We start from the raw sequence: 22,791 nt of genomic DNA, 5'->3' as shown, positions 1-22,791 counted from the left end.
AAAGCCACAAGAACATTTCTGTGTCCATAAGGAGCGTTACAAACACCACTTCTCTTGTTGCATATACAACATGCTAGCTCCCCACAAGACCTATGTATGGGGTCTGCAGCTACTGCACGTCTCCCCTCTTGCTCTTGAATAGGGGTCTCCTGCAGACCCATGGACTGAGGCATTCAGGGTGCAAGCAGAGAGCTCCTGTCGCCCACAGTATTCCCAAAGGGATCCATGGGGCAGCATGGCTGCCTCATTTACACTGGGAAAAGCAAAATGCCAATGGGATGGCTGAGCTCTGCCGCAAGGGACGAGATACATGATGGCAGCATGGGCAGAGCTAAGCCAGAACAGGCAGATACAGCTGGGACCGGCAGTGGCATGAAATGGGATGCATCCATTTGGGGCTGTTTCTGGGCAGTCTGGGGTTTTCTGTGTGTCTCACCTCTCGTTTTGCCTTTTCCAGCTCCAGCTGAGTCCTCCATTGAGGAGATCTTTGAATCGCTGAATTCAAGGACTCCCGGAGCCATTGCTGTGTGCAAAGCATCCGTTGTGTCACTCATGGTTTCCCTGTTTTCAGGGCAGTTTTCTTCCCGCTGGAGCCGGCTGAGCCTGTCCTTACCCATGATTAAATCTCTCAGTTTCTCTTCCAGAGCCAACTCTCATGCCTGAGAACTTTAAAAAGAAAGACGTGGTTGAGATTTTGTCCCACAAAAAGGCCTACAACACATGTGAGTAAAGGCCAGGGTGAACCCAGCCCGAAACGGGCCCAGAGATGTAGAGAACTGGAAAGGTAAAAGGAAGGAGGCCACATGAGCACAATCCCATGGGCACAATCCCCGCACAGCTCAGCTGCTCTGGGCTCTTTCTGCATCCTCCAGGCTGGGCTCAGCCCTTGGCAGGGGGAAGAAGCAGCGTTTACAACAAGGGATGGAGATGGGATGTGGCTCATTGGCCTCGGGGGGCAGAGGGACAGAGCCTGCATGGTCCCATGGAGCAGTGAGGGTGTGCAAGGGGCAGGGCTGCTTCTCCAGGATGTGCTTCTGATGTAAAGGAGCATGGAAGGGCTTGGGGGGACCCTGTGAGACCCAGGTCTCCTGTCCATGAGGGATGTGGGAGAGGAGGAGACACGGGAGGTGGCTTCCATAGCAACCCAGCCTGATGCATTGGGGATGTGCATGCACAGGATGCAATGCCCTGGGCAAGGGGGGGTGGTGTGCGTGTGTCTGCAGGACCAGAGCAACTCCTCAGGGTCCCCATGCGGCCTCTGCAGGGCCCTGGGGAGTGGGAAGCCCTTCTTCTCCCTAGGGATTACCCCATGCCACTGCGGGCACATGGAGCGGTCCACACCATTCACACCTTGAGCATCCCCATGCTGCTGGGCAGCCTGTCCCCAGCACAGCCATCCCCAGGGGGGTCCTGTCCTCCTCTGCTCCAAGTGACATCCCTCCCTTCCCACAGCCATCCTCATAGCCCACCTCAAGCTGTCGCACATGGAGCTGCGCCAGATCCTCATGACGATGGAGACGGACCGGCTGGAGCCCTCCCACATCAAGCAGCTCCTGCTGTACGCGCCCGATGGGGAGGAAGTGCAGCGCTTCCAGAGCTACAAGGAGAACCCTGGGAAGCTGAGTGAGCCCGACCAGTTTGTGCTGCAGGTACCTGCGGGCAGGGATGTGCTCCAGGGGTGTCCCTCTGAGGCTGGAGGGAAGGAAAGCACAGAGCAATCAGCAGGATGCTCCTGCATGCTGTGGGATGGGCAGAGCTGGTGGCACCGGTCACAGGGACCGCTGGGCACTGATGCTCAGGCCTTGGCATCCAGCAGCTCCCACTGCCGAAGCATCCCTTGATGTTTGCTCCACGACAGGAGTGACTTTGCCCAGCTCCTGGTGACAAAGTCACTTGTGGATATTGGCATGCAATGTCCCCATCCTGTGGCAGCAAACTGGCTGTGCCCTGCGAGTTCCAGCCACTGTCAGGCTGCTCCATGTGGTTGCCTGTGCATGCTGCTCCCATGTACTGGGAAACATCCCAGGAGAAACACGATACAGTAGGGTTAAGGCTGGTGGGGACAGTGGCAACTCTCCCCTCCTTTTGATCCCAGATGCTGTCAGTCCCGGAGTACAAGATCCGCCTGCGCAGCCTGCACTTCAAGACCACTCTGCAGGAGAAGACAGAGGAGATCAAGGCGAGCTACGAGTGCATCTGCAAGGCCTCTCTGGAGCTGAAGAGCAGCAAGAAGCTGGCCAAGATCCTGGAGGTCAGCACAGTCCCTCCTGCTGCTGTCAGCCACCGGTGTCCATGGGATGCCTGCAGGAGCCTGGGCAGCGCAGGCACAGCTCCAGCCCCAGTGCTGTGCCCAGCACCTCTCCCCATGCAGCTCGAGCAGCTTGCAGGAGAGAGCAGATCCTGCTGCAGGGCTCCTTGACCCCACTGCCATCAGCTGCCCCACACTGATGTTCAGTGGGGGTTTGAAAGCAGCAGGTGGCATAAATGAGTTCCAAATGTGACAAAGGCATTTCCAGATTAGTGGCACCTGGGCAGTAACCCCCAGCACCAAGTCAACAGGGGGCAATGGCTGGTTGCACATTAATGGAAGGTGAACAGAGAGCCCCAGCCTGAAACCCCGATGGTCCTGAGGTCCCTGCTCCTTGCCAGGCCCCAGGAGGGATGCTGGGACTCGGGTGAGCCCACCCTGGGGTCCTGATGTGCCTCCAAGGCTGTGAAGCTGCAGCAGAAGGAACTGGAGTGTTCTGGAGGGGAAAGCTGGCTCTGCTGGTCACTGTTCCCTCTGAAACACCCCCTTACAGATAAAAGTCACAACAGGCTTTGGGGAGAAGAGAGCTTTGGCATGTGCCAGTGTGTACAGACCCAGCAGGAATTCTGCCTTCACATGTATCCATGCACCCAGTCTAACCCATTGAATGCACTGGTGATGTTTTCTTACTGATGCTCTAAGAACGCACCTAGGGGCCCCTTGGCAGAAGTGACCTGGCACAGAAGAAGCCCTGTAGACAGAGGGTGGCTTCTTAGCTCTGCTCCTACCACATCACTTGTAGGTCTCTGTGACCCAGAAGGAGAAGGGACAATGTAAGTGCTGGAGGTCACTGCCCAGTCTCTCACTGGGGTTTCTCCCTGCAGTTTGTGCTGGCGATGGGGAACTACCTGAACAACGGGCAGCCCAGGACCAGCAAAACCACGGGCTTCAAAATCAACTTTCTCACTGAGGTAGGACAATGCCTGCCTGCTCTGTACAGGAGGCACCAGTGCTGGGAGCTCCAAGTGCCTGTCCCTGCACAAGGGTCCCGGATTGACGTGCAGGGTGGGCTCCAGGGAGGCCGTACCAGTGCTCTGATGCTTCAGGGTGCTGGGGCCTGAGACCCGTGCTTGCTGAGAGGCTGTGGGGTTGGGGAAATCAAAGGTCTTCATCCCACGTGGGCTGCTGTGGAGGATGGGGTGAGAGCATCGATTAGCACCTCGCCTCCACTCCTCTGGGTGTAACGTGCTGTCTAAACATTAAACGTCCTCTTTAACCATTAATCCACGTATCATGGCTGGTATCGCCACGCACGTGAAGGCGGGGTGAGCTGAGAGAACAGAGGAGCCCCTGTGTGACCGGTGACCGACACACTGAGCGCATGGCAAACCCCACTCTCCTCTGCATAGGGACCTCCTGACCTGTTTTGCTTTGCTGCAGCTGAACACGACCAAGACCGTTGATGGGAAATCCACCTTCCTGCACATCCTTGCCAAGTCACTCAGCCAACACTTCCCAGAGCTCCTGGGCTTCGCCAAGGATCTTCCCACAGTGCCGCTCGCTGCCAAAGGTAAAGGGATGAAAGCACCTGTGAGCTCTGTGCCTTGGTTCTGGTTGGGTCTGGAATCAGTCGTGAGCTGCACAGCATTGGCACGAGCAGGATGGCAGCGAAATGAGTGAGGAACGGTCCTGAGTGGGAGGATGGGGTTAGGAAGGGATGAGCTCAGTGACAGGGGAGGTCCCATCCACCCCGTGCTGCCGCACATGGCAGTGCCTCGGCAGTGCTCTGTGCCCTGACCTCAGCCTCCTGACCTGGAGCAGCGGTTCCCAAGTCCAGAGGTGTCCGTGCAGCAGAGGGAAGGGCCGGGAGCTGCTCTGCTCCACCCAGCCCCTGCCTCCTTCCATCCCCGGTGCTACTGATGCAGGTGGTGCAGAGCGCACAGCACCCTCGTGGCTGGGTTCAGCATCCAGGAACAGCTATGGCACTGCTGAGCATCGTCCCGCTTCCCTGCCTGCCGTAGACAAGTCACATAGCTGCTGGGCATCACCCATCCACTGAGGTGGGGTCACAGCAGGCTGGCTGCACACAGAGCAGAGCCTGCATCCTCCTTGCAACCCATCCCCTGCTGTCTGTGAGCAATTCCCTTGGGAATTAGTGGGTAAATAAAGGAGGAAATGCAGGCCCAGGGATGGCAATTCCCCCTTGAAAGTCTGTACCTGTAGCTTTCCAGCTGGGTTTTGTATCTGCCCCAACTGCTCTGTCACTGAAGGCTCACTGCTGCCCAAACTGCTGCCACTTTATACCCAGTGTCAGACCTTGTCTCACCCATGGCTCTCACTGTGCTGCAGGAAGCCAGCCCTAAGCCTCCTAACGCTGACCCCTCTCTTCCCATGCAGTGAATCAGAGAACGCTCACAGCTGACCTAAAGGACCTGCACACCACTGTCAGTGACATACAGATGGCCTGTCACAACATGCCAGCTACCGCAGAGGACAGGTTTGCTGTTGTGATGGCCGTATCCTTCTGTGAATGGGACACATCACTGAGGTGACTTCACTGCCTCCAGGGAAACCATTCGGTGTCTTTGTGCCCCCTTGGGCAGCAGCGGGGCTGTGTCCTGCTATAGGAAAGCATCATCTCAGCACTTGGGGAATCATCCCTCTCCACTCAGTGTGGGAAACAGCTTTGGTGATGGTCACTGGTTCCCCTGCCTCTGCAGGGCAAACCCACGAGGCCAGCGAGCTTGCTGAGCTGCTCATCCTTCCACACTGGCCCAGAGAAGCTGTGGCTGCCCCATCCCTGGCAGTGCTCAAGGCCAGGTTGGACACAGGGGCTTGGAGCAAGCTGCTCCAGTGGAAGGGGTCCCTGCCCTTGGCAGGGGTTGGAGCTGGAGGAGCTTTAAGGCCCCTTCCAACACAAACCTAAGGTTCTGTAAGCGCTGCTGGGGAAGCTGAGCGCGCCAGTGGGCCCCCTTTGCAGCCAGCATCTGCAGCAGCTCCTTTCTTAGACCCAAGATGAAACCCAGCCACTTGATGAGCAGAAGCGACTCTGACCTGTACCAGGCTGTTTGTCCTTAAGCCGCTTCCCTCAGTCCTTCCTGGAGAGTGCCCAGCCTGCCATGCGATCCCTGGACGACCTGCAGCACAAGGCCATGGAGGAGTTCAGCAAGGTGCTCTCCTTCTTCGGGGAGGACTCCAAAATGACAACTTCTGAGGCTTTCTTTGGCATTTTTGCAGAATTCATGAGCAAGTTTGAGGTGAGCTCTGCTTGCAAGGGCAGCCGGCGAGGGGGTCCTGTTAAACATCAGTGTTTTACCTGCACGTGAGCCGTGGGAGCCAGATGAGGGCTTTGTGTCTGTGAAGTGCCAGGTTTCGGTGTACAGGTTGGTTGGGGGGTGCAGGAGGGTTGAGGGTCACCAGCCCCACGGGGAGTCAAGCAGATTGTCATGGTCCAACCTTCTTGGTTAACAAAGGCTGGGTTGGAGCTCCACAAAGCAGACACAGAGTGACCAGTGCAGTGGGAAGCAGGGGTAGAATTAAGCCTGTAGTGGCCAGGGCATCCCTGGCCCGTGCCCATCTCCTCTCTCTGCTCTCTCTGCAGCGGGCACTCAGTGACGTGCAGGTCGGCGAGAGCCAGCGCAGCCCCCGGATGACGTCCCCCCTGGCCTGGTGATGGGCAGCATCCCAGGAGCCGCAGTGCTCATTGCCAACCAAGTGCAATTTGCTCCCGTTGAGGCCGGTTGTACACCCGCTGCTGCCGCCTGCTCCCACCCAGCACAACAGGGACCGGGGCTGGGGGCAGTCGGGATGCTGAAAGGGCACCAGAGGGGGTGGTGGATGGGTGCGGGGGTGAGGCACGGGGACATGAAGGTGAGCACCTCACTGGTCTTGACAAGAGCTTTCCTGGCGTCCTCCATTCCCAGCTCATCCCAGGATTTAGACACCCCTGGGTAAAGCCCCACTCTCGTGTTCCCAGAGCATGCCATTGCCGGCCGGTGGCAATGGGATGCAACACAACCTTCAGAACCCTTCTGGAAGGTCAGTGCGGTCCCAGATGTGATCCAGTCTGGCTCTGCCCAGCTGTGTTGGAGTAAGGGAAGGCCAGAGTCCTTCCTGGCCATCAGCTTTGCTTGAAGGTGTGGTAGAGACTGGCAGGTCTTGGAATCATCCCAAGAGTTTAACCAGCATCACTATAGGCTTATTGGAACCCACCAGGAGACACAAATCCCTGAGCATTCTGGTGCCACAGGGATACAGACCAGTGAGAAATAGATCCCTGTCCTATATTTGCTCCCAAGGGCTGGAATCCCAAGAGCCCTTTCGTGTATGGCCGCTTGTTCATGCTGAGTGCACCCAGGGAACTCAGAGTGTGCAGGTCCAACCTTCCAACAATGTCTGCTTGTTGTTTAGATGCGGTGTCCCTGGGATGGAAGGGAAGCAGCATCCCCTGCTCAGTGCATGCCCCTCGGGGTGACACGGTGCCCCCAGAGCTTGCCAGCAGCCACGCTCCAGTGCATTCACACTGGGAAGCATCACTCCGTGCAACCCGCATCCATTGCCTTTCAGACCCCACTCGCTCCAACATCTTGCCCAGTGGAAGACATAGCATAGGGAACCTTCCTCCCATCTATTGCCAGAGCCAGAGCTCCTCCTGCAGCCCCTGCTCGAGCGCAGGATCACCATCTGGTGCATTACTTAGTGGGGACCTGATGCCCATCAAATCTGGGGGGGTCGCTCTGGTTTTAAGCCCTGCTCTAGGGAGTGAAGTGCATTTCCACAAGTGTTCTCAGCTCACACAGCTTGAAGTGCCAGGTAGCTTCTAGTGTTGACCAGCCCTCAGGGCAACGCTGCCCCAGCTCCACGTGTCTGGGATGCTGCACACTGCATCCAGTTCATTTTGGTTCATTTTTCTAACCGCATATTCAATGTTGAAACCACCCGAGGTTCTTTTCCCTCGCAAAGGTGAAAGCGCTGTACATAGGTTTTGCTACGTGTTGTACCTCTCCAGGATGGCTAGAACTCCAACCCCTTTGGTATTTTTATGGGAATATTTTCAAAGAACCAGAACTTCTGACTTACAGTTGTATTCTTTGATAACGGGACTTGTGTCTAGTCACAGCTCAGCCTCTCCCCATGCCTTTGTGCTGGTCCTGAAATAAAGCTGCTGCCTTCTGCCTCCTGATGGCATGAACCTCGGTGTTGTGTCACACACTGCGCGTGTGGTGGCTGCAGGTGCGGTCCTGCACCATGCACTGCTGTGACCGCTCACCCCTCCAGGAGGGAGCTGCAGGATCCGACCTTGCTGGGCTCGACAGCGGCACGAGCACAACCAGCCCTGCGTGCGCACCAGCAGCCAGGTTCATGGGCTGGGGGTGAGCAGCACATTCCTGGCATAGCGTGGAGTATTCCTGCAGCCTGCAGGAGAAAGCACTGAGAGAGGGGATGAGCAGGGGTTGTTTCCCTCTGCGAAGGAATTCCTGGCTGAGGCTGGGTTTATGTCCCCAGAGGGGTTTATCTCCTTTACACTAAAGCAGATAGGGGCCGGCTGCTATCAGCTTTCTGGTTGTAGTTTGGCTTGTTTAGAGCAGGCTGCTCCGTCCTCCCTGGAGGCCACAGCACCGGCAACTGTAAAAGAGCTCTGAGCAGAGCTAACTGAGACGTGACAGGTAGAAATCCCTTGCTGGGCCTGTGCATTTACAGTGCTCAGGCCCCTCCTGATGCTCCTGGCTCAGCCAGCATGGCTTTTCTGCAGCCCTGGGGATAACCATGGAACCCCAGCATGGTTTAGGTTGAAGGGACCTTAAAGCTTCTCCAGCTCCAACCCCTGCCACAGGCAGGGACCCCTTCCACTGGAGCAGCTTGCTCCAAGCCCCTGTGTCCAACCTGGCCTTGAACACTGCCAGGGATGGGGCAGCCACAGCTTCTCTGGGCACCCTGTGCCAGCGCCTCAGCACCCTCACAGGGAAGAGCTTCTGCCTAAGAGCTCAGCTCAGTCTCCCCTCGGGCAGGTTCAAACCATTCCCCTTGGCCTGCCCCTATGTGCCCACTTACAAAGCCCCTCTCCAGCTTTCTTGTACCACTGAAAGGCTCCCAAGCTGCCCACTGCAGATGCGAAACCTCCCACACCCGTTGCAGAACAGATCCCAGGGCCCCCCTCGCAGTCAGCATCACCCTTCACACGCTGCCTTTGCTGCTTCTTGGTAACTGCAAACAGGAGGGCATTTCTCCCCAGAACCAGTGCCCTGGCACTGTCCTCACAGCCCCGGCTCAACAGAGCCCCTGCGTCAGCCCCGGTCACGGGATCCTCGGCACAGGAAAGCCTGTCCTTGGGAAGGAAACAATAAGTGAGGCAGCAACCCAGGGTCAGGCAGGGAATGCAGGCTCCGGCTCCATGGGTGCCGCTTCCCCCTGTGCCAGAGCCGGGAGCAGTGACCTGAGCACCCCGGTTACATCCCAAACCTCGCAGTATTTGAGGGGTTTCACTCTTCCCTGCAAGAAATGGGGGGGTGAAAGACCTCAAATAGGAAATGAGCAGCTTTAGGAAAGCCACGGTGAAGGCACGAAGCAGCTGTAGCTGGGGTAAACCAGCACGAGGCTGGCATCTCCAAGCCAAAGTGCAACCACTTTGAACCCTCTCTCTAAGTATCTTGATAATGGTTCGAAGGGCCACTACCTATAATGATTTTCCAGGTGCCATAAAAGATGCCAAAGAGACAAACTGAGGTGTCAGCTCCAGAATGGAAAGGCTGGAAGTCAGGATAAAGTGGCACAGACTGGGAGCCAGCACGGGGCACCTGACTGCTGGGTCCCCAATGCAATTTAGGGAAATCGGGGTTTTCCAAGTTCCAGCAGATCAAATGAAAGCATCTCCAATCACAAGGTTCAAAGACCTTTAGCTCTGTTCATCTGCACTATAAGCCAAAAGTGAAACAAGGGGATAAAATACACACACCAAGGCTTTGCTTTCTGTTATTATAGAGCCTGGGGAGCCCTTTTCTAGTTAACAAACTCGCTTCTATTATCAATGTCAAGAATTGCCTGTAGGTGTTTATCAGGTTTTCAGAGCGATGATGCTGAAGCCGAAACCTCCAGCCTGGTGCTGGGATGGAGTGGGAGCAAGCGACAAACCCCATCCATGCCATGGGTGGATTCTGCTCTCTGCGAGGCTCGGGCACTCTCGCTGTCAGCTCCCCCCCGTGCCATGCCGCGGGCTGTCAGCTCGGGAGGACATCAGCGTGGCTGGGTTATTGTTGCCTGTCCCTTCTCTGGCTGTGCAGATTGCTTAAGAGAAAGGCACTCTGTGGAGTTTGACCCGTGAGCCCTGAGAGTGAAAATAACGCGCGGCTCCTCACCAGAGCCACGGGACACCGAGAGACGGACTCCGGGCCAGTGGTTTAACTTTGACTATCGCTAGTCCTCCTCGTTCCTTGGGACACCGTTAACGGCTCCGCTGGCAAATCCCGACCCTCTGGCAATATTTAAGCTGCCTGTCAGTTGGCAGAGGCTCGGTGGTGCCTGGTGCAGGGGACAGAATGAGACCCGGCTGAGCGCAGTAAGTTCCCTTTCAGCTTGTACCTCGAGTCGGGGAGCTGCGGTCGGTGCGAGGGTTGGGGGCCGTGGTCCAGCGCTGTGTCCTCAGGAGGATGGATGTACCTGGGGATGCTTTAACCCCCCCACCTCGAGGAGGCATTTCCAGTGGTCCCGGTGGGTCCCTCGAGCCCCACGTGGGCTGCGCCTCTCCCAGCACCATTGATAGAGGGCTGGCTTCAGCCGCTTCATTTCCATGCCACGGATGTCCCTGCCGCGCGGTCTCTGGCGGGGACAGCGCTGCCGCCGGTGCCAGGAGCCGAGGGCACCGAGCCGTGAGCTGCATGCACAAAGCAGGCAAAATTTCCACTGGGCCGTGCAGTTGGGATGTGAAAGCAGAGCGACCGCGCTGCCCCTTCCCCAGGGCCTGCCAGCTCCAGCTGCCCCAATGGGGCACTGGCTCTCAGCTCCGGGATGCCCCTGGAGCATCCCCCACCTTCCACCACTGATGGGCACCGCTAATGCCTGCAGAGCTCTGAATTCACATGTGTTTTGGAGGGATGGACACAACTCTCTCCTATATGTGGGCTGGATCCTGACTGGGACTGAGCGTGGGTATCCTATAGCGCGGTCTGCACTGCCGTGCTACCCACCTGGGATGGGAAGTGTCTTGGGATGGAAAGAAACAGCACTATCAGAGCTGAGAAAGGGAAAGCAGGAGGTGTCAGCATGGGGTCAGCAGCATCCTGGGGCTGACATACCAAACCCTGTTTGTCTTTTCCTTGTTAGAGGTTAAGCGTGCCAGTAAAAACTCAGTGACAGCCAAGACATATTGCCTCTTAAAGAGGTAAGACTGAGCTTCAGTGCCCTGCATCCTTGCCAGGCAGAAGCTCCCAAGGAATTCAGTGGGATCTGGGGGCTCTATGAGGCACAGAACAGGCCCTGATAAGGTGCTGCGAGTCCCCAGTCCCAGCCTGGTGCTGCTACCACTGCCACTCAACCCCAACATGGCTCAGCACCATATCGAGCTCTGGTACTGGAGGCTGCTGCTGTGGAAAGTGGGTGAGGAGATGGTGTCAACCACCAGAAGACTCCTTATTTATTGCCCAGCCTCTCCATAAGTGCACAGGCCCACAGCCCCAGTGCTGCAGGACTGGGTGTAATGGGCACACAGGGCAAGGTTTGCCCTCCGGATACTGCCCAGCGGGAGAAACCGCAGCATCTCCATCACCACCGCACCTGCACCTCCATCCTCTTGCCTTCACTCACAGCCCTTGGCGACGGGTGCAGGACAGCGGTGGTTTCACCTCATCTCACGGGGAGCTCAGGGCAGGTTCCAGCTGCAGCTCCCACAGGGACAATGCGGTGAAGCCGGTTGTGACCGAGGGACAGGGTGGCTGAGGCTGCTCGGGTCCGTGCTCCGCTGCACGATGGTGCTCGGAGGAAGAACTCGTTCGACCGCCTGCTCTGTGCTGGTCCATGCGGGAGCCCCGGGCTGCTGAAGGCCACCCCTCGCCCCACCTTTAGGCAGGGGGGAGCTTATAAATGTGGCTTCACAAGTGCAAGAGAGGCCGAGGGAGCTGGGCAGCCACAGGCAGGAGGAGGCCGGGTCCCTCCGGACCATGCAACCCACTCTTTAACAGATACATGCATCGAGGCAGAGAAGCACCGGGCCTGCAGAGGAAGCCATGGAGACCACCAGCAGCACCCCTGTGACCCCCCCGTGGGACGTGTTCCCCCAGAGGACACTGGAAGCCGTGGACATCGCTGTCCTTGTGCTGTACTTCGTGTTCGTCCTCGCGGTTGGGCTGTGGGTAAGCAGATAGCACTGAGAGCCTTCCTATGCGCCCTGTTCTACCAAAGACCAGGGCTGCTTTGGCCCCAAAGTCTTTCACTTTGGCTTGAATGAGGCAGCGCTCCACTGGGTTCAAGTCAACAAGCAGAAAGATAAGAGTCTACAGGTCCTTTTCCTCTCTCCAGCCTGGGGAAGGGTGCTCAGTGCTGCAGGAGAGCTGTTCAGCTCTAGTGTTTGCCAAGCTTTAAGAACCCTTGTCAGGAAGAGGTTGTTTAAGTATGAAGTATTGCTAAGAATCATGGTTTGTTCATCCCGGAAGGAACTGCTGTCCTATAAATCACCTGAGCCTGTCCACAGTGGTCTAGACTGCAGAGTCCATAAATTACAAATGCTGTTTGGTTATAATTAAGGCAGAAGGACATCCTTTTGGCATGGCTTCTGTAACAGCAGAAGCACAATGTGGCTGTCATAAGGCAGAGATGAATAGCTGCTCCCTTCCAATGTGGTGATAACGCTGCTGGTGTTGCATGAAACTGCCTGAAATCCCTGAGGAAGAGCAGTCAGTAATACGTGCAATGCTGAGCATTGCTCCGGGTCAGACCCAATGCCTAGGGATGCCCATAGCTCTCATCCAAAACCATTCGACTTCCTCGCTGATCTGGAGGGATTTAGCTTGCTTATCACAGCAAACAGTCAATCCGGATGCTGACCTTGTGCATGGCTGCTCCCTCCCTTGTCTGCTGCTCTCTTGTCCCCTGGGATTTCCCAACAGGAGCTGCAGGTCCTTCCAGGACCCCTTTGCTTTCACCCGATGGCAGCACAGAGTCTCCTGTAGGGGAAGTCCCTCTTGGTGATGCCCTGCTCCACAGTGAAGTGGTTGCTGAAACCTCCGTTGTGCTTTTCTGCTTCCCCAGTCCATGTGGAAGACGCAGCGCAGCACTGTGAAAGGCTACTTCCTAGCTGGAGGCCAGATGGTTTGGTGGCCTGTAAGTATCTCCATCACTACAGCGCTTGTGCCCATCGGCTACAGCAAGACCAAAAGCACTTCTGGCCCAGCAGAACTTAATTCTCCAAATGGGAAACAGGAGTAAAAAGTACTTCCATGTTTTGCATGGATGCAGTTACAAAACTGCCTGGTTTATTTCATATGGGAAACGGGGGGGAGCAGAGCTGCTGCAGCCTGGGCCCCATGCAAGCCTGGTCCTGCATGCTTTGACCTGGAGACATCCAGAATTACCCATCACAGACACAGCTTTATACTGAGGGTCTTCTGCTTGGGCTGGTCAGTCAGTGTGGACTAACAGAGGAACCTCATGACCTGGCATTTCTGCTTGTTACCTCCCACCTTCTGCCCTGCTCCCCTGCACAAGACCAGGCATGATTTTGGCAGCAGGATGGGGCTAAACATGCCCCAGAATGAGCGATAGGCAGTGAATAATGAAAGAAGCTGGATAAAGGTGCCAGAGACACTGAATGTGTAGGGACAAGAAGAAGGTGGCAGTGGGTGACAAGGATTTCACATCCTCCATAGCCACAAGCAGGGGACCAGCATCCCTGTGCTCCCACCCGCCCTGTGCAGGGCCAGCTCTGATTTTCCCTCTTTCTCCAGGTGGGCGCATCCCTGTTTGCCAGCAATGTTGGAAGCGGCCACTTCATCGGCCTGGCTGGGTCAGGAGCCGCCTCGGGAATTGCCGCAACAGCCTATGAGTGGAATGTGAGTGTGGAGCAGCAGCACCGGTGCTGTACAGGGCAACTCCAGCCCCTGCAGGTCCAGCAGCTCCAGAGGCTCGGAGTCCTGCTGCAGGAGCCCAATGGCACCAGGGGCTGCTGGGGTTTGAGGCCTCTGAAGGATAACCCCATCCCCGTGTCCCACAGAGCCAGCAGCTCGCATCCCTGCCCAGCATCCCTCACCTTCCTTCCCATTTGCTCCGCAGGGGATGTTCTCTGTCCTGGTGCTGGCCTGGCTGTTCCTGCCGATTTACATCGCAGCGGGGGTACGTAGGTGGGATGTTGTGCCCAGCAGTGATTTACTGGTATCTGCAGCACCTGCTTGGCTGCTGGGTTTAACATCTGCTGCAGCTGTGGTCCTTCTGCAGGGCCTGGGCTAATGGGGAGGAGAGCTGTCGGGTACCACCTTGCCGATGGCTTGTGTCTCCCACAGGTTACCACCATGCCAGAGTACTTGCAGAAACGTTTTGGAGGCAAAAGAATCCAGATGTTCCTGGCGATTCTCTATTTGTTCATCTACATCTTCACCAAAATATCAGTAAGTAGAAAACACTGGAACCAGGCTGAATTCAGGCTGGAAATGGGATGAATGAGGCTCAGGAATGCAGCTGCTGGCTGCAGAAAAGGGTGTATTAAAATACCTGGGGAAATTAGACTACAGGCACTGTGAGAACCCACACACAAAGAATACCTCCTTTTCCTCCCTTGAGCACCTGAATGCTTGCTGCAGTGGGAGGGAAGCTGGGTGTCAGCATCCTGAGCAGCAGCTCATTGAGGAGTCGGGCTGCGAGCATGGATGTGTCTGTTGTTAGCTTTTATACATCTGGCAGCTCAGATTCTCCCCTTTGCACATTTACTGCCTGCACAGCCACCAACCACTGTCACACGCAGGAGGAGGAGGTGGCTTGTGCTCAGGTGAAGAGTGCTGAGCGATTCACTGCTCCTGCCTGATGCAGGGCCTTGAATAAATAACTGACCCGAGCCTTGCACAACACCTCCCTGCTGTTCATTAACCTGAGGTGGGGCAGGGACCTGTGAAGCCACACAGGTCCCCGTTGGTGTTCTTGCAGGGCTAAAGAGGGATGTGCTGTGTGACCCACGCCTGCTGAAACAGCCACAGGTCAGGGGGTGCAGGTGGCTCTAGGAAAAACCAGCTCTTTAATGGAGATCTCTGATAACTATTCCTGCATCCAGGATGCTCTTTAATGGAGATCTCTGATAACTATTCCTGCATCCAGGATGCTTTTTAATGGAGATCTCTGATAACACTATTCCTGCATCCAGGATGCTCTTTAATGGATATCTCTGATAACACTATTCCTGCATCCAGGATGCTTTCATACCCGTCATTCTGTGGCCTGCAGTCTGCCTATCCCAAACGGCAGCATCTTCACCTGGCTGCAGAGCGAGTTGGTCAGGGCTGGCTCCAGCCCCCAGGACACCTTTCCTCCCTGTTACCCTCCTGTCACCATGTCAGGGAGGAATTTCCATCACAGCAAATGCAGGAGGTGCCACAATGCCCTGGCTCTGGGGCTCCAGGAAGGGATAAGCTCATCCCACCTGAACGCCAGTAGGGAATGGAGCCAGGCCCTGATGTGCAGTGCGCAGGAGCTCGGGTTGCAGAGGGATGTGCTGCATGGAGGGGACACAGCGGGGAGCTGGGGGTCACAAGCAGTTACCAACCACATTGATTCTGCTATAGGAGACAGCTCGGGGAGCTGAATGCTCATGTTCCCCGGCACTACCTGCTTCGAGGGGCACTAGAACGGTGCTGACATCCTTCTCCCTCCAGGTTGACATGTATGCTGGGGCCCTCTTCATCCAGCAAGCCTTACACTGGGACCTCTACATCGCTGTGGTGGGCTTGCTGGCCATCACGGCCGTTTACACCGTTGCAGGTACAGGGCTGAGTTTCAGATCGTACCACAGATCCTGTGTGATGAGTGCACCAGTGCTCAGAGTCCAGCCTTTCCCATGCAAGCTGGGTTTGCCAGGAGTATGGATAACAGGGATGGGGAAAAGCAGCTGACAGCTTGCTTGATAAGCAACTATTACCCGGTAGGAGTAAGTTAATACCCCTCCTAGGGCCACAGGCATAGGGATTCGTGCATGCAGAGCACTTCTGCTTTAAGGAGAAGTTACGCTCGAGGCATTTGCACAATACATTTTCCTCTGGGCTTTCTGGAGGTATGAGTGCTTTACATAACAATGAGCCCTGGAATGTGGACAGCATTGTCAATCCTGGATGCCCTTTCAGGGCTTATGAGGGGCCAAATGGAAAAGAGCCATGCACGGAGCAAGCAGCAAATCCCAAACCCATAAAGGTTTCTCCTTTCCCACTGCTCACCCCTGGTGATGTTGCTCATAAAGACACCCTTTTATTTCGCTTCTCCTTATTCAGCTTGGCTTTGCTCTGGAGTTTTTCCACGTATTTCCCGTACAAGCTCTTGCATTGGACTTTGGCTTTTTTAGTGACAAAGTGGTGACTCATTATGATTCAAACACGAGAAATTTCAGCCCAGCATGCTCCGAGTCCCAGTGTGACCAGTCTGCAGAGCGCAGGATGCTACACATCAGTCCCACTTTCCCAGTTTGGTGCTTCTCTGCCCTCCCAGGTGGCCTGGCCGCAGTGATCTACACGGACGCGCTGCAGACCTTCATCATGCTCATCGGGGCTGTGACTCTCATGGTCTTCAGTGAGTGCTTCCCTGGGGGTTATTCCTAACACTGTGATAGAAGCTTTACCAAGTGCTACAGACAAGGTGGATCATCACAATTACCACACAGGAGTGGCTTTCTCTGTGTTCTCCTGTTGGAATAGATGTTCATGCAATAGTAATTCCTTGTGTGTTAAAGATGCACAAGTTCCCCCTGAAAACCTCTGAAGAAACACATCCAGAAGCAGTGTTATAGGTGAACAAACACCTTCTCTAGGCAGAACCTTTAGCACTGTGCTATTTGCCACCCCATGAGTCTGTAGCTTTGGGTTTTCAAAGCATCACCCACAGCAAAGTACACTTGATGCTACGAGTGATGCTGCACACAGCACTTGTGGAGCATCACCCATAGCAAACAGCAGACTGAAGCTCAGGGTACCCGCCGGGCAGAGGCGGTAACTGCTCCTGCTGACCTGTTCCAGGCTTTGTTGAAGTTGGTGGTCTTGAAGGCTTGCAGACAAAATACTTCGATGCCATTCCCAGCTCCCGCAAGGAGAACAGCAGCTGCGGCTTGCCAAGGAAAGACGCTTTCCACATATTCCGAGACCCTGTTAACTCCGACCTCCCCTGGCCAGGGGTGCTGGTGGGAATGACCATCCCGTCCCTGTGGTACTGGTGCACAGATCAGGTGCGTGCCCGCCTGTTCTCTGCTTCCAAGAGCATGCAGCTGGGTGGGTGGATCTGATCGCAGAGCTCGGGTGTGCCTGGACACAGCCTGGTTTGCTCTTCCTGATGGGGGCTCAGTAAAACCTGATGGTTTCAATCCTAAACTTGATGAACACAACGAAATCTGGGGAATCGTCTCAATGTAAAGAGGGGTCACAGTGGGTTTGGGAGTTAATCCCGACTTGGCTTTTGACTTTAGCCTTTCCCTTGCTGTGAAGCCTGACTACGGGTGGTTAAGGCACAGGCTGTGCAGCACGGTGCACTGCAGAAGCAAGGTCAGGTTTGGTGACACAAGCAGCATCGTTCCGGGCTGGGATTCTGTGAGTTTATCAGGATCTGAAGCAAGAATGACAGAGCTACAGCCAAGCTCAGCGCTCCCCCTTGCTGGATTTCAGTAGTCAGAGGAGAACAAAGTATATGCGATTGGTACTACATCACCTGCACTTGCTCCCCTCTGCTGACAGCACCAAACCCACGCCTTCATTTCTAGGTCATTGTGCAGAGGTCCCTTGCTGCTAAAAACCTCTCCCATGCCAAAGGAGGCTCCCTGATGACCTCCTACCTGAAAATCCTGCCCCTCTTCATGATGGTGATGCCGGGCATGATCAGCAGAATTCTCTTCCCAGGTAAGTGCTGAAGAAGAGATCATAAAATCCCAGAATCCCAGACTGGTTTGGGTTGGAAGGGACCTTAAAGCTTCTCCAGCTCCAACCTCTGCCACGGGCAGGGACCCCTTCCACTGGAGCAGCTTGCTCCAAGCCCCTGTGTCCAACCTGGCCTTGTACACAGCTGCATTGTCTCTATCACTTACTGGCTGTGCCTACTCTATGGAGCAGGACCATCCCTTAGCACTAAGTTAAATATGCATCAAAAGCCCCACATATAAAGACATTTCCTTCCAGCTGTGGCTGGAGAACACACATCCTCTTGCAGCAGACCCCAGGCACGTGTTCCCCCTGCCCTGCTCCGTGTGCTGTCATCCCTGCTCACAGCAGCTGCACTGATGGGGTCTGAGCTTGCTCCCTGCTGCTGCTCCACACTGTGATCAGCCCCCCCTGCACCCAACGCGCTGCTCCTCCTGCAAGTTAAGTTTGGGGCGCTCAGAGACATCCCAGATGTCAGCGAGTGCTCACCAGGTGGGAACGTGCGGATGTGCTTGTCCTGAGGAGCCGTGCTGGGCTGGGGATAGTCCTCAAGCAAGCAGCATTCCTAGGGGAGAATGAGGCAGGCAGGCCATTGCCTCCACTGATGCTATCTTTTGCACGGAAGGAACAAAAGGGAAACCAGGGAAGGCCAGAGCTGCTTTCTCACTGTGTGGAGACAGCCCCGTCCTGTGCTGGAAGCTTCCCAAGCTTGCCGTGTTTCCCTCGGTGATTTACAGCGCCCACTGCACCAACGTGTTCAGCCAAGTCTATGGCAGCTGCAGACTCCTGCCTCTCCCTCCCCTGTGCTCATTTCAGACCTGGTGGCTTGTGCAGATGCAGAAATCTGCCGGAAAGTCTGTGGCAACCCATCGGGCTGCTCCGATATCGCTTATCCCAAGCTGGTCCTAGAGCTGCTGCCTACAGGTAAGGGGCTTGGTGCTGGTGCTGGCACTGATGGGTGCAGTATGGCCCAGCCTAAAGGTGTCTGTGAGAAAGGTTCAGAGAGGAACATACCCCACAGCTATAATTTCAGTGGGGTTTATGTTGGGCTTGGTGGGACAGTGGCAAGGGACAGAGTGCGACGGGAGATGGGTGATGATCCAGCACCCAGAGATCCAATTCAGTCCAACCTGGATAGGAGATAAAGCCCAGGTGTTTAATGATAAGAACCAACGCTAACTCCTCCCTGTCACTGCCATTTAAAACTGGGGCTAAACCCAGTTTTTCAGGTCTGTTCTAGCTGAAAGAAGAATTCGAGGACACCCCAAGGGGGTCACTGGGGACTCCTCAAGGCTGCTGAACCTCTCCTTCTGTCCCCAGGACTCAGGGGCCTGATGATGTCGGTGATGATCGCAGCTCTCATGTCCTCCCTGACTTCCATCTTCAACAGTGCCAGCACCATCTTCACCATGGACCTCTGGAAGCACTTCCGTCCCCGGTGCTCCGAGTGGGAGCTCATGATTGTTGGCAGGTACAGAGAGCTGCAACATGAATGTTATGTCAGAGCCTCAGCACCAGGAACACATCTGGGCACACCTCAGTGCCTGCTGCCCCTGTACAGATGCAGTAGCTTCACACTGACCCCGTTTGGTGGAGTGGAGGCCTCGTGGTTACGAGAGACCTCAGCTAGACTCTTGCATGCTGAGCAACTGGAAAAGCACAGCCTGAGCTAAGCCTAATGGCACCTTTCTCCTGCCCAGGGTCTTTGTGCTGCTGCTCACTGTGGTCTCCATCCTGTGGATCCCCCTGGTTCAGGCTGGCCAGGGAGGGCAGCTCTTCATCTACATCCAGTCCATCAGCTCCTACCTGCAGCCCCCCGTGGCGATGGTGTTCATCCTGGGCTGCTTCTGGAAAAGAGCTAATGAAAAGGTAACGGCCCCGCTGGGCTCGGCACAGTTGTCCCTGTGGCCTCGCTGCCCTCGCAGGAGCCCTTTAGAACTCAACCCCACCTTCTGATGGGGAAAAGGGAGACACCCAGCCCTCCCCCCCACATCCATCTCCGCTACAGGAGGGAGCAGCTCCTGCTGCTTCCCAAGACTCCATCAGCACTTCAGGAGTGAGGTGACTGCAGTGCTCCATTGCAGCGTGGCCTTCACACCTCCTCAAGCCTCTTAGGGGCTTGTTAGCCGTTGGCTTGCTTATTACATGGACTAGGGAAGGCGCAGTGAGCCCAGAGAGTGAAGGAGCCAGACCAAACGCCATCAGGAGTCCTAAGGCTCCAGTTTCTCCATAAAGACTGGGGCTGGGTGAAGGGTACAGTCTTCCCAAACCAGGCTTTGGTTAGGCAGAGAGCAGCCGTCTGCCATGCAGGGTAAGGCAACCATTAGGATATAAACACCAGCCTTGAGAGTCTCCTGGCATATAGGATGTTATCCTTCCCCTCCACAGCAAAACTAATGACCCAGCTGAGCCCACAGGGAGGTACCAGGCTCCTGAAACACCACCAGCAGAGCAGAGAAGGAAGGCAAAGACCCTCTGAAAAGGCAGCCTCAGCTCAGCCTGTATCCCTAGGCATCCTGGATGCATGCTCCTTGCTCCAGTAAAGCAGATCCCTCCTCTCCCAGGGCGCGTTCTGGGGCCTGGTGATTGGGCTGCTGCTGGGCATCATCCGGCTGGTGCTGGACTTCATCTACCCCGAGCCCCAGTGCGGAGAGAGCGACCTGCGCCCGGGCCTGGTGAAGTACATGCACTACCTCTACTTCTCCATGGTCCTGGCCACCATCTCCACGCTGACCGTGCTGGTCGTGAGCCTGCTCACCGAGCCCCCCTCGGAGGAAATGGTGCGTCACCGTCACGGTTCTTGTGTTGTCTGTTAACGCTTTCCTGCATGCCCCACGCTCCATCCACGGATATGGAATCACGGGGGGATAAATAACCCAGTGATGCAAGTTCCCATTCAGTACTATCACACTTGCCATAACCTCTAACAACAACCCCTCCTCTGCTCCAGCACCCTGCTGACACTTAGGTCCCGTAAATCCAGAGTCCCACCTTGGAAACTGGTCAACAGTAGATGCTACCAAGAGCTGTTCTTAAGCTCAAACATGTGTGTTTAACCATGACAAATCAGCTTTTTTCCCTCTCTTTCCCAAGAAATTCCAGCTTCTGGGTCATCTTTATCAACTCTCTTACTAATTTAGTGAGGAAGCCTTTTTACTCACAGGAAAAGAGAACTCAAGGGCAGAAACTTCCCCTGGAACAGGTTTGTGCCAGCTTGACTGCTTTCAGTAGATAGAATGAGGCTACAGAGAACCATCATAGGAGGAAGGAGGGCCAGAAACCAAAGGGCCAACGCATCCTCTTGCTTGGAGACAGCACTAACCTGGCACCTTTCTGCACCTCCTCTGAGAGGGAGAATGCCCATGGAGGCGTGTGGTCAGCTCGAGAGCCCACCTCCCTCCCAGCAGCAGCTTTAACTCATCTCCAACCTGAACCTCTCCAGCTTCCCGTTGTGCTCCTCCTTTCCTTTACCCTATCCTTGACACTGAGAGCTTCCCTCTTTCATGAGTCTTTTATATATTTGAAGAAAACTACCCTAACTCCCGCCTGTCTTCTCCCAGCAACCCCAGTTCTTTTGAATCATTCCTCTCTGGCCACAGTTCCCATTCTCTTTGCTCACTGGCCCGCTCTCAGCCTGCATCCAGTGATGGTGCCGGGCAGAAATGCCTCCTCCTTGCTTAAAGAGAGAACAGCATCCTTCAGAGAGTGGCTGTGCAGCCAACTGTCGTGCTCCAGACCCAACTAAACCCACCACGCTGATGGTAGCTATCACTTCCATATGAGCACTTGGCTGTTCCCCTGCTCCAGCTGAGCAGGAGAACAGGGTTTGGCCCCTCTAAGCATTCTCTCTGCAGGCTCTGCTGCTCAGGCAGCCCTTTAAGCAACCAGAAAGCAGTTTCCTTTAACACCGCTCTTCATGCCATCAGATAAGTCGGCTTACCTGGTTCACACGTGGGGATCCACCAGCCAAGACAGACCTAGCACTCAGCCCTTCCCCTGATGCTGCCAAAGGAGTGTGTGAAGCTGAGCGCCCAGCTCTCCAGCTTGATATAAGCATTGCTCCTGACAATAGTTCAGATGATAATAAATGTAAGTGCTCCAACGTCGTGCCCAGTAACACCTACCCCTTACCCTAGGCACTGTGTAAAGGCTTTGAAGACAAGAACCGTGCAACCCCTTCCTCTGCATTCAGTCATTCAGGGACAGTTTTACCTCAGCAGCAGTTTAGTTCCTCTTCCATCTCTTGCTGCCGTTACATATGCTTGGAATCAAGGAGGAGCTGATGGGATACAGAAAGCCATGCCCGGTGCCCTGCGCTAGCCGCGGGTGCTGCCCGGAGGAGGAGGGTGGAGGCCAAGCAGGGCTCTTTTCATGGCGTTCCATTTCTGTTTTGCAGTGGTGGTTTCTGCTCGCCTCTAGCAGCAGGGAGACCCCAGAGGCCTGGGCGGAGAGCTTGACAGATCAGTGAAGGAGGATGTGCAGTGTTTAAAGCTTGTACTTGTCGGTATTAGGTACAAACACGTGCAGCAACCCGCTGCGCCTCTTCCAGCGCTGGGCACCATCCCTTGGTCCTGCCAGGCTCGGGACACTGTTGGTGCAGCCACAGCTGGTTCCTTGGATCTAGAAACAGCTATTGGGGAGCTCAGTGTGTTACTGAGCCCTGGGCTGGGGAGCCTCACGCCTGTGGGGCACGAGCGCTGCCTCCCCAGCTTTTAGTCGTGCGTGTCCTAACCCACACCATTGCTGGGGAAACCCGCTGTACACGCGTGGAGTAACCCCTCATCGGGTGATGGAGCCGCTGCGCACCGAGCAGCCACAGCTCAGCTTTAGGCTTAGTCTCCTGTTACCGTTTCTTACGATGCTGGGAATTAGAACTGCAGCTCGGTGCTCCAGGGAAGAGGAAAACTGCTCCTGCAGCCCCAAAGGTGTAATGGAAGGGCTCCCTACAGCTCAGAGTAGCTAGTGTATGCGTTTAAACAACACCGGTGCGTTTCAGCATCACACCCCTTTGCGCAGGAGCACTGGGATGCGTTCCGCTGGCGCCACTGACCCCTCACTGCTGGCTGTCTCCCTAGGTCCCACTAACAGCAAAGGGGACTCCAAGCTGCTCACCACCCTCCTGTGGCTCTGCGGGATGGAGCGCAAGCAGCCCAGCACCGAGACCACGGCACCGGCCAAACCCGAGCCGCTCCCCAGGGCTTGCCTAGAGGAGAAGCCGCTGGTGAAGCACGTCCTCAACATCAACCTGCTGCTGTGCGTGTGCGCCGGCATCTTCCTCTGGGCGTACTTCGCGTAGCGCTCGGCTGCTCATGGCAGCGACTGATGTTCATTGGTGTAAATAAGAATAATGAGCAGAGGGTCAATGGAATTCTTAATGCTCCCTAAATGTTCTTCCTTTATTTAAGACAACAGACCGTCCTCTGTAGTCCTTCCCTTATTTCTAATGGGGGCCGGGCTGTGATAGGT

At 55.6% G+C, this 22,791-nt stretch overlaps 2 protein-coding genes and 1 long non-coding RNA gene across 9 annotated transcripts in view; 2 read left to right on the top strand and 1 right to left on the bottom strand.

The window, feature by feature from the left end:
- The window catches only part of GRID2IP (Grid2 interacting protein), a 32,092-nt gene extending 24,674 nt beyond the window's left edge, over positions 1-7,418 (top strand). For 3 of the 5 annotated variants that reach the window (XM_061349131.1, XM_061349133.1, XM_061349132.1), the window contains 8 exons: positions 645-722; positions 1,453-1,649; positions 2,096-2,251; positions 3,133-3,219; positions 3,689-3,818; positions 4,646-4,764; positions 5,341-5,505; positions 5,850-7,418. In XM_061349131.1, coding sequence (XP_061205115.1) covers positions 645-722; positions 1,453-1,649; positions 2,096-2,251; positions 3,133-3,219; positions 3,689-3,818; positions 4,646-4,764; positions 5,341-5,505; positions 5,850-5,921 — 1,004 coding nt within the window. In that variant the 3' untranslated portion in view covers positions 5,922-7,418. Of the gene's footprint in view, positions 1-632; positions 723-1,452; positions 1,650-2,095; positions 2,252-3,132; positions 3,220-3,688; positions 3,819-4,645; positions 4,765-5,340; positions 5,506-5,849 lie in introns of all 5 variants that reach the window. The other 2 variants (XM_061349130.1, XM_061349129.1) reach the window with 1 other exon arrangement.
- LOC133210064 (uncharacterized) lies at positions 58-10,105 on the bottom strand. Its single transcript, XR_009724848.1, has 3 exons — positions 9,824-10,105; positions 1,470-1,692; positions 58-666 (listed from the first exon to the last, which is right to left on the bottom strand). It is a non-coding gene; the product is annotated as an uncharacterized LOC133210064 (long non-coding RNA).
- SLC5A11 (solute carrier family 5 member 11) lies at positions 9,393-22,628 on the top strand. 3 transcript variants are annotated; one of them, XM_061349142.1, is made up of 16 exons: positions 9,393-9,800; positions 11,419-11,589; positions 12,485-12,556; positions 13,180-13,284; positions 13,505-13,564; positions 13,732-13,836; positions 15,091-15,196; positions 15,914-15,994; positions 16,438-16,643; positions 17,172-17,307; positions 18,142-18,249; positions 18,646-18,796; positions 19,026-19,194; positions 19,890-20,105; positions 21,252-21,414; positions 21,722-21,906. In XM_061349142.1, exons 2-16 carry the CDS (start codon positions 11,464-11,466, stop codon positions 21,742-21,744), a joined length of 1,827 nt encoding a protein of 608 aa, XP_061205126.1. In that variant the 5' UTR covers positions 9,393-9,800; positions 11,419-11,463; the 3' UTR covers positions 21,745-21,906. The 3 variants fall into 3 exon arrangements, with proteins under 3 accessions (XP_061205126.1, XP_061205127.1, XP_061205125.1); XM_061349141.1 differs by lacking the exon at positions 21,722-21,906 and adding an exon at positions 22,401-22,628 and having other exon boundaries at positions 9,395-9,800; XM_061349143.1 differs by lacking the exons at positions 21,252-21,414; positions 21,722-21,906 and adding an exon at positions 22,401-22,628.
- The last annotated feature ends 163 nt before the right edge of the window (positions 22,629-22,791 follow it).

This window comes from Neopsephotus bourkii, unplaced genomic scaffold (genome assembly GCF_033783945.1).
Source record: "Neopsephotus bourkii isolate Nb327-2 ecotype Australia unplaced genomic scaffold, CSIRO-AGI_Nbou_v1 NB_384, whole genome shotgun sequence".
NCBI classification, from domain to species: Eukaryota; Metazoa; Chordata; class Aves; order Psittaciformes; family Psittacidae; genus Neopsephotus; species Neopsephotus bourkii.
This window is presented reverse-complemented; position numbering and strand designations above follow the sequence as displayed.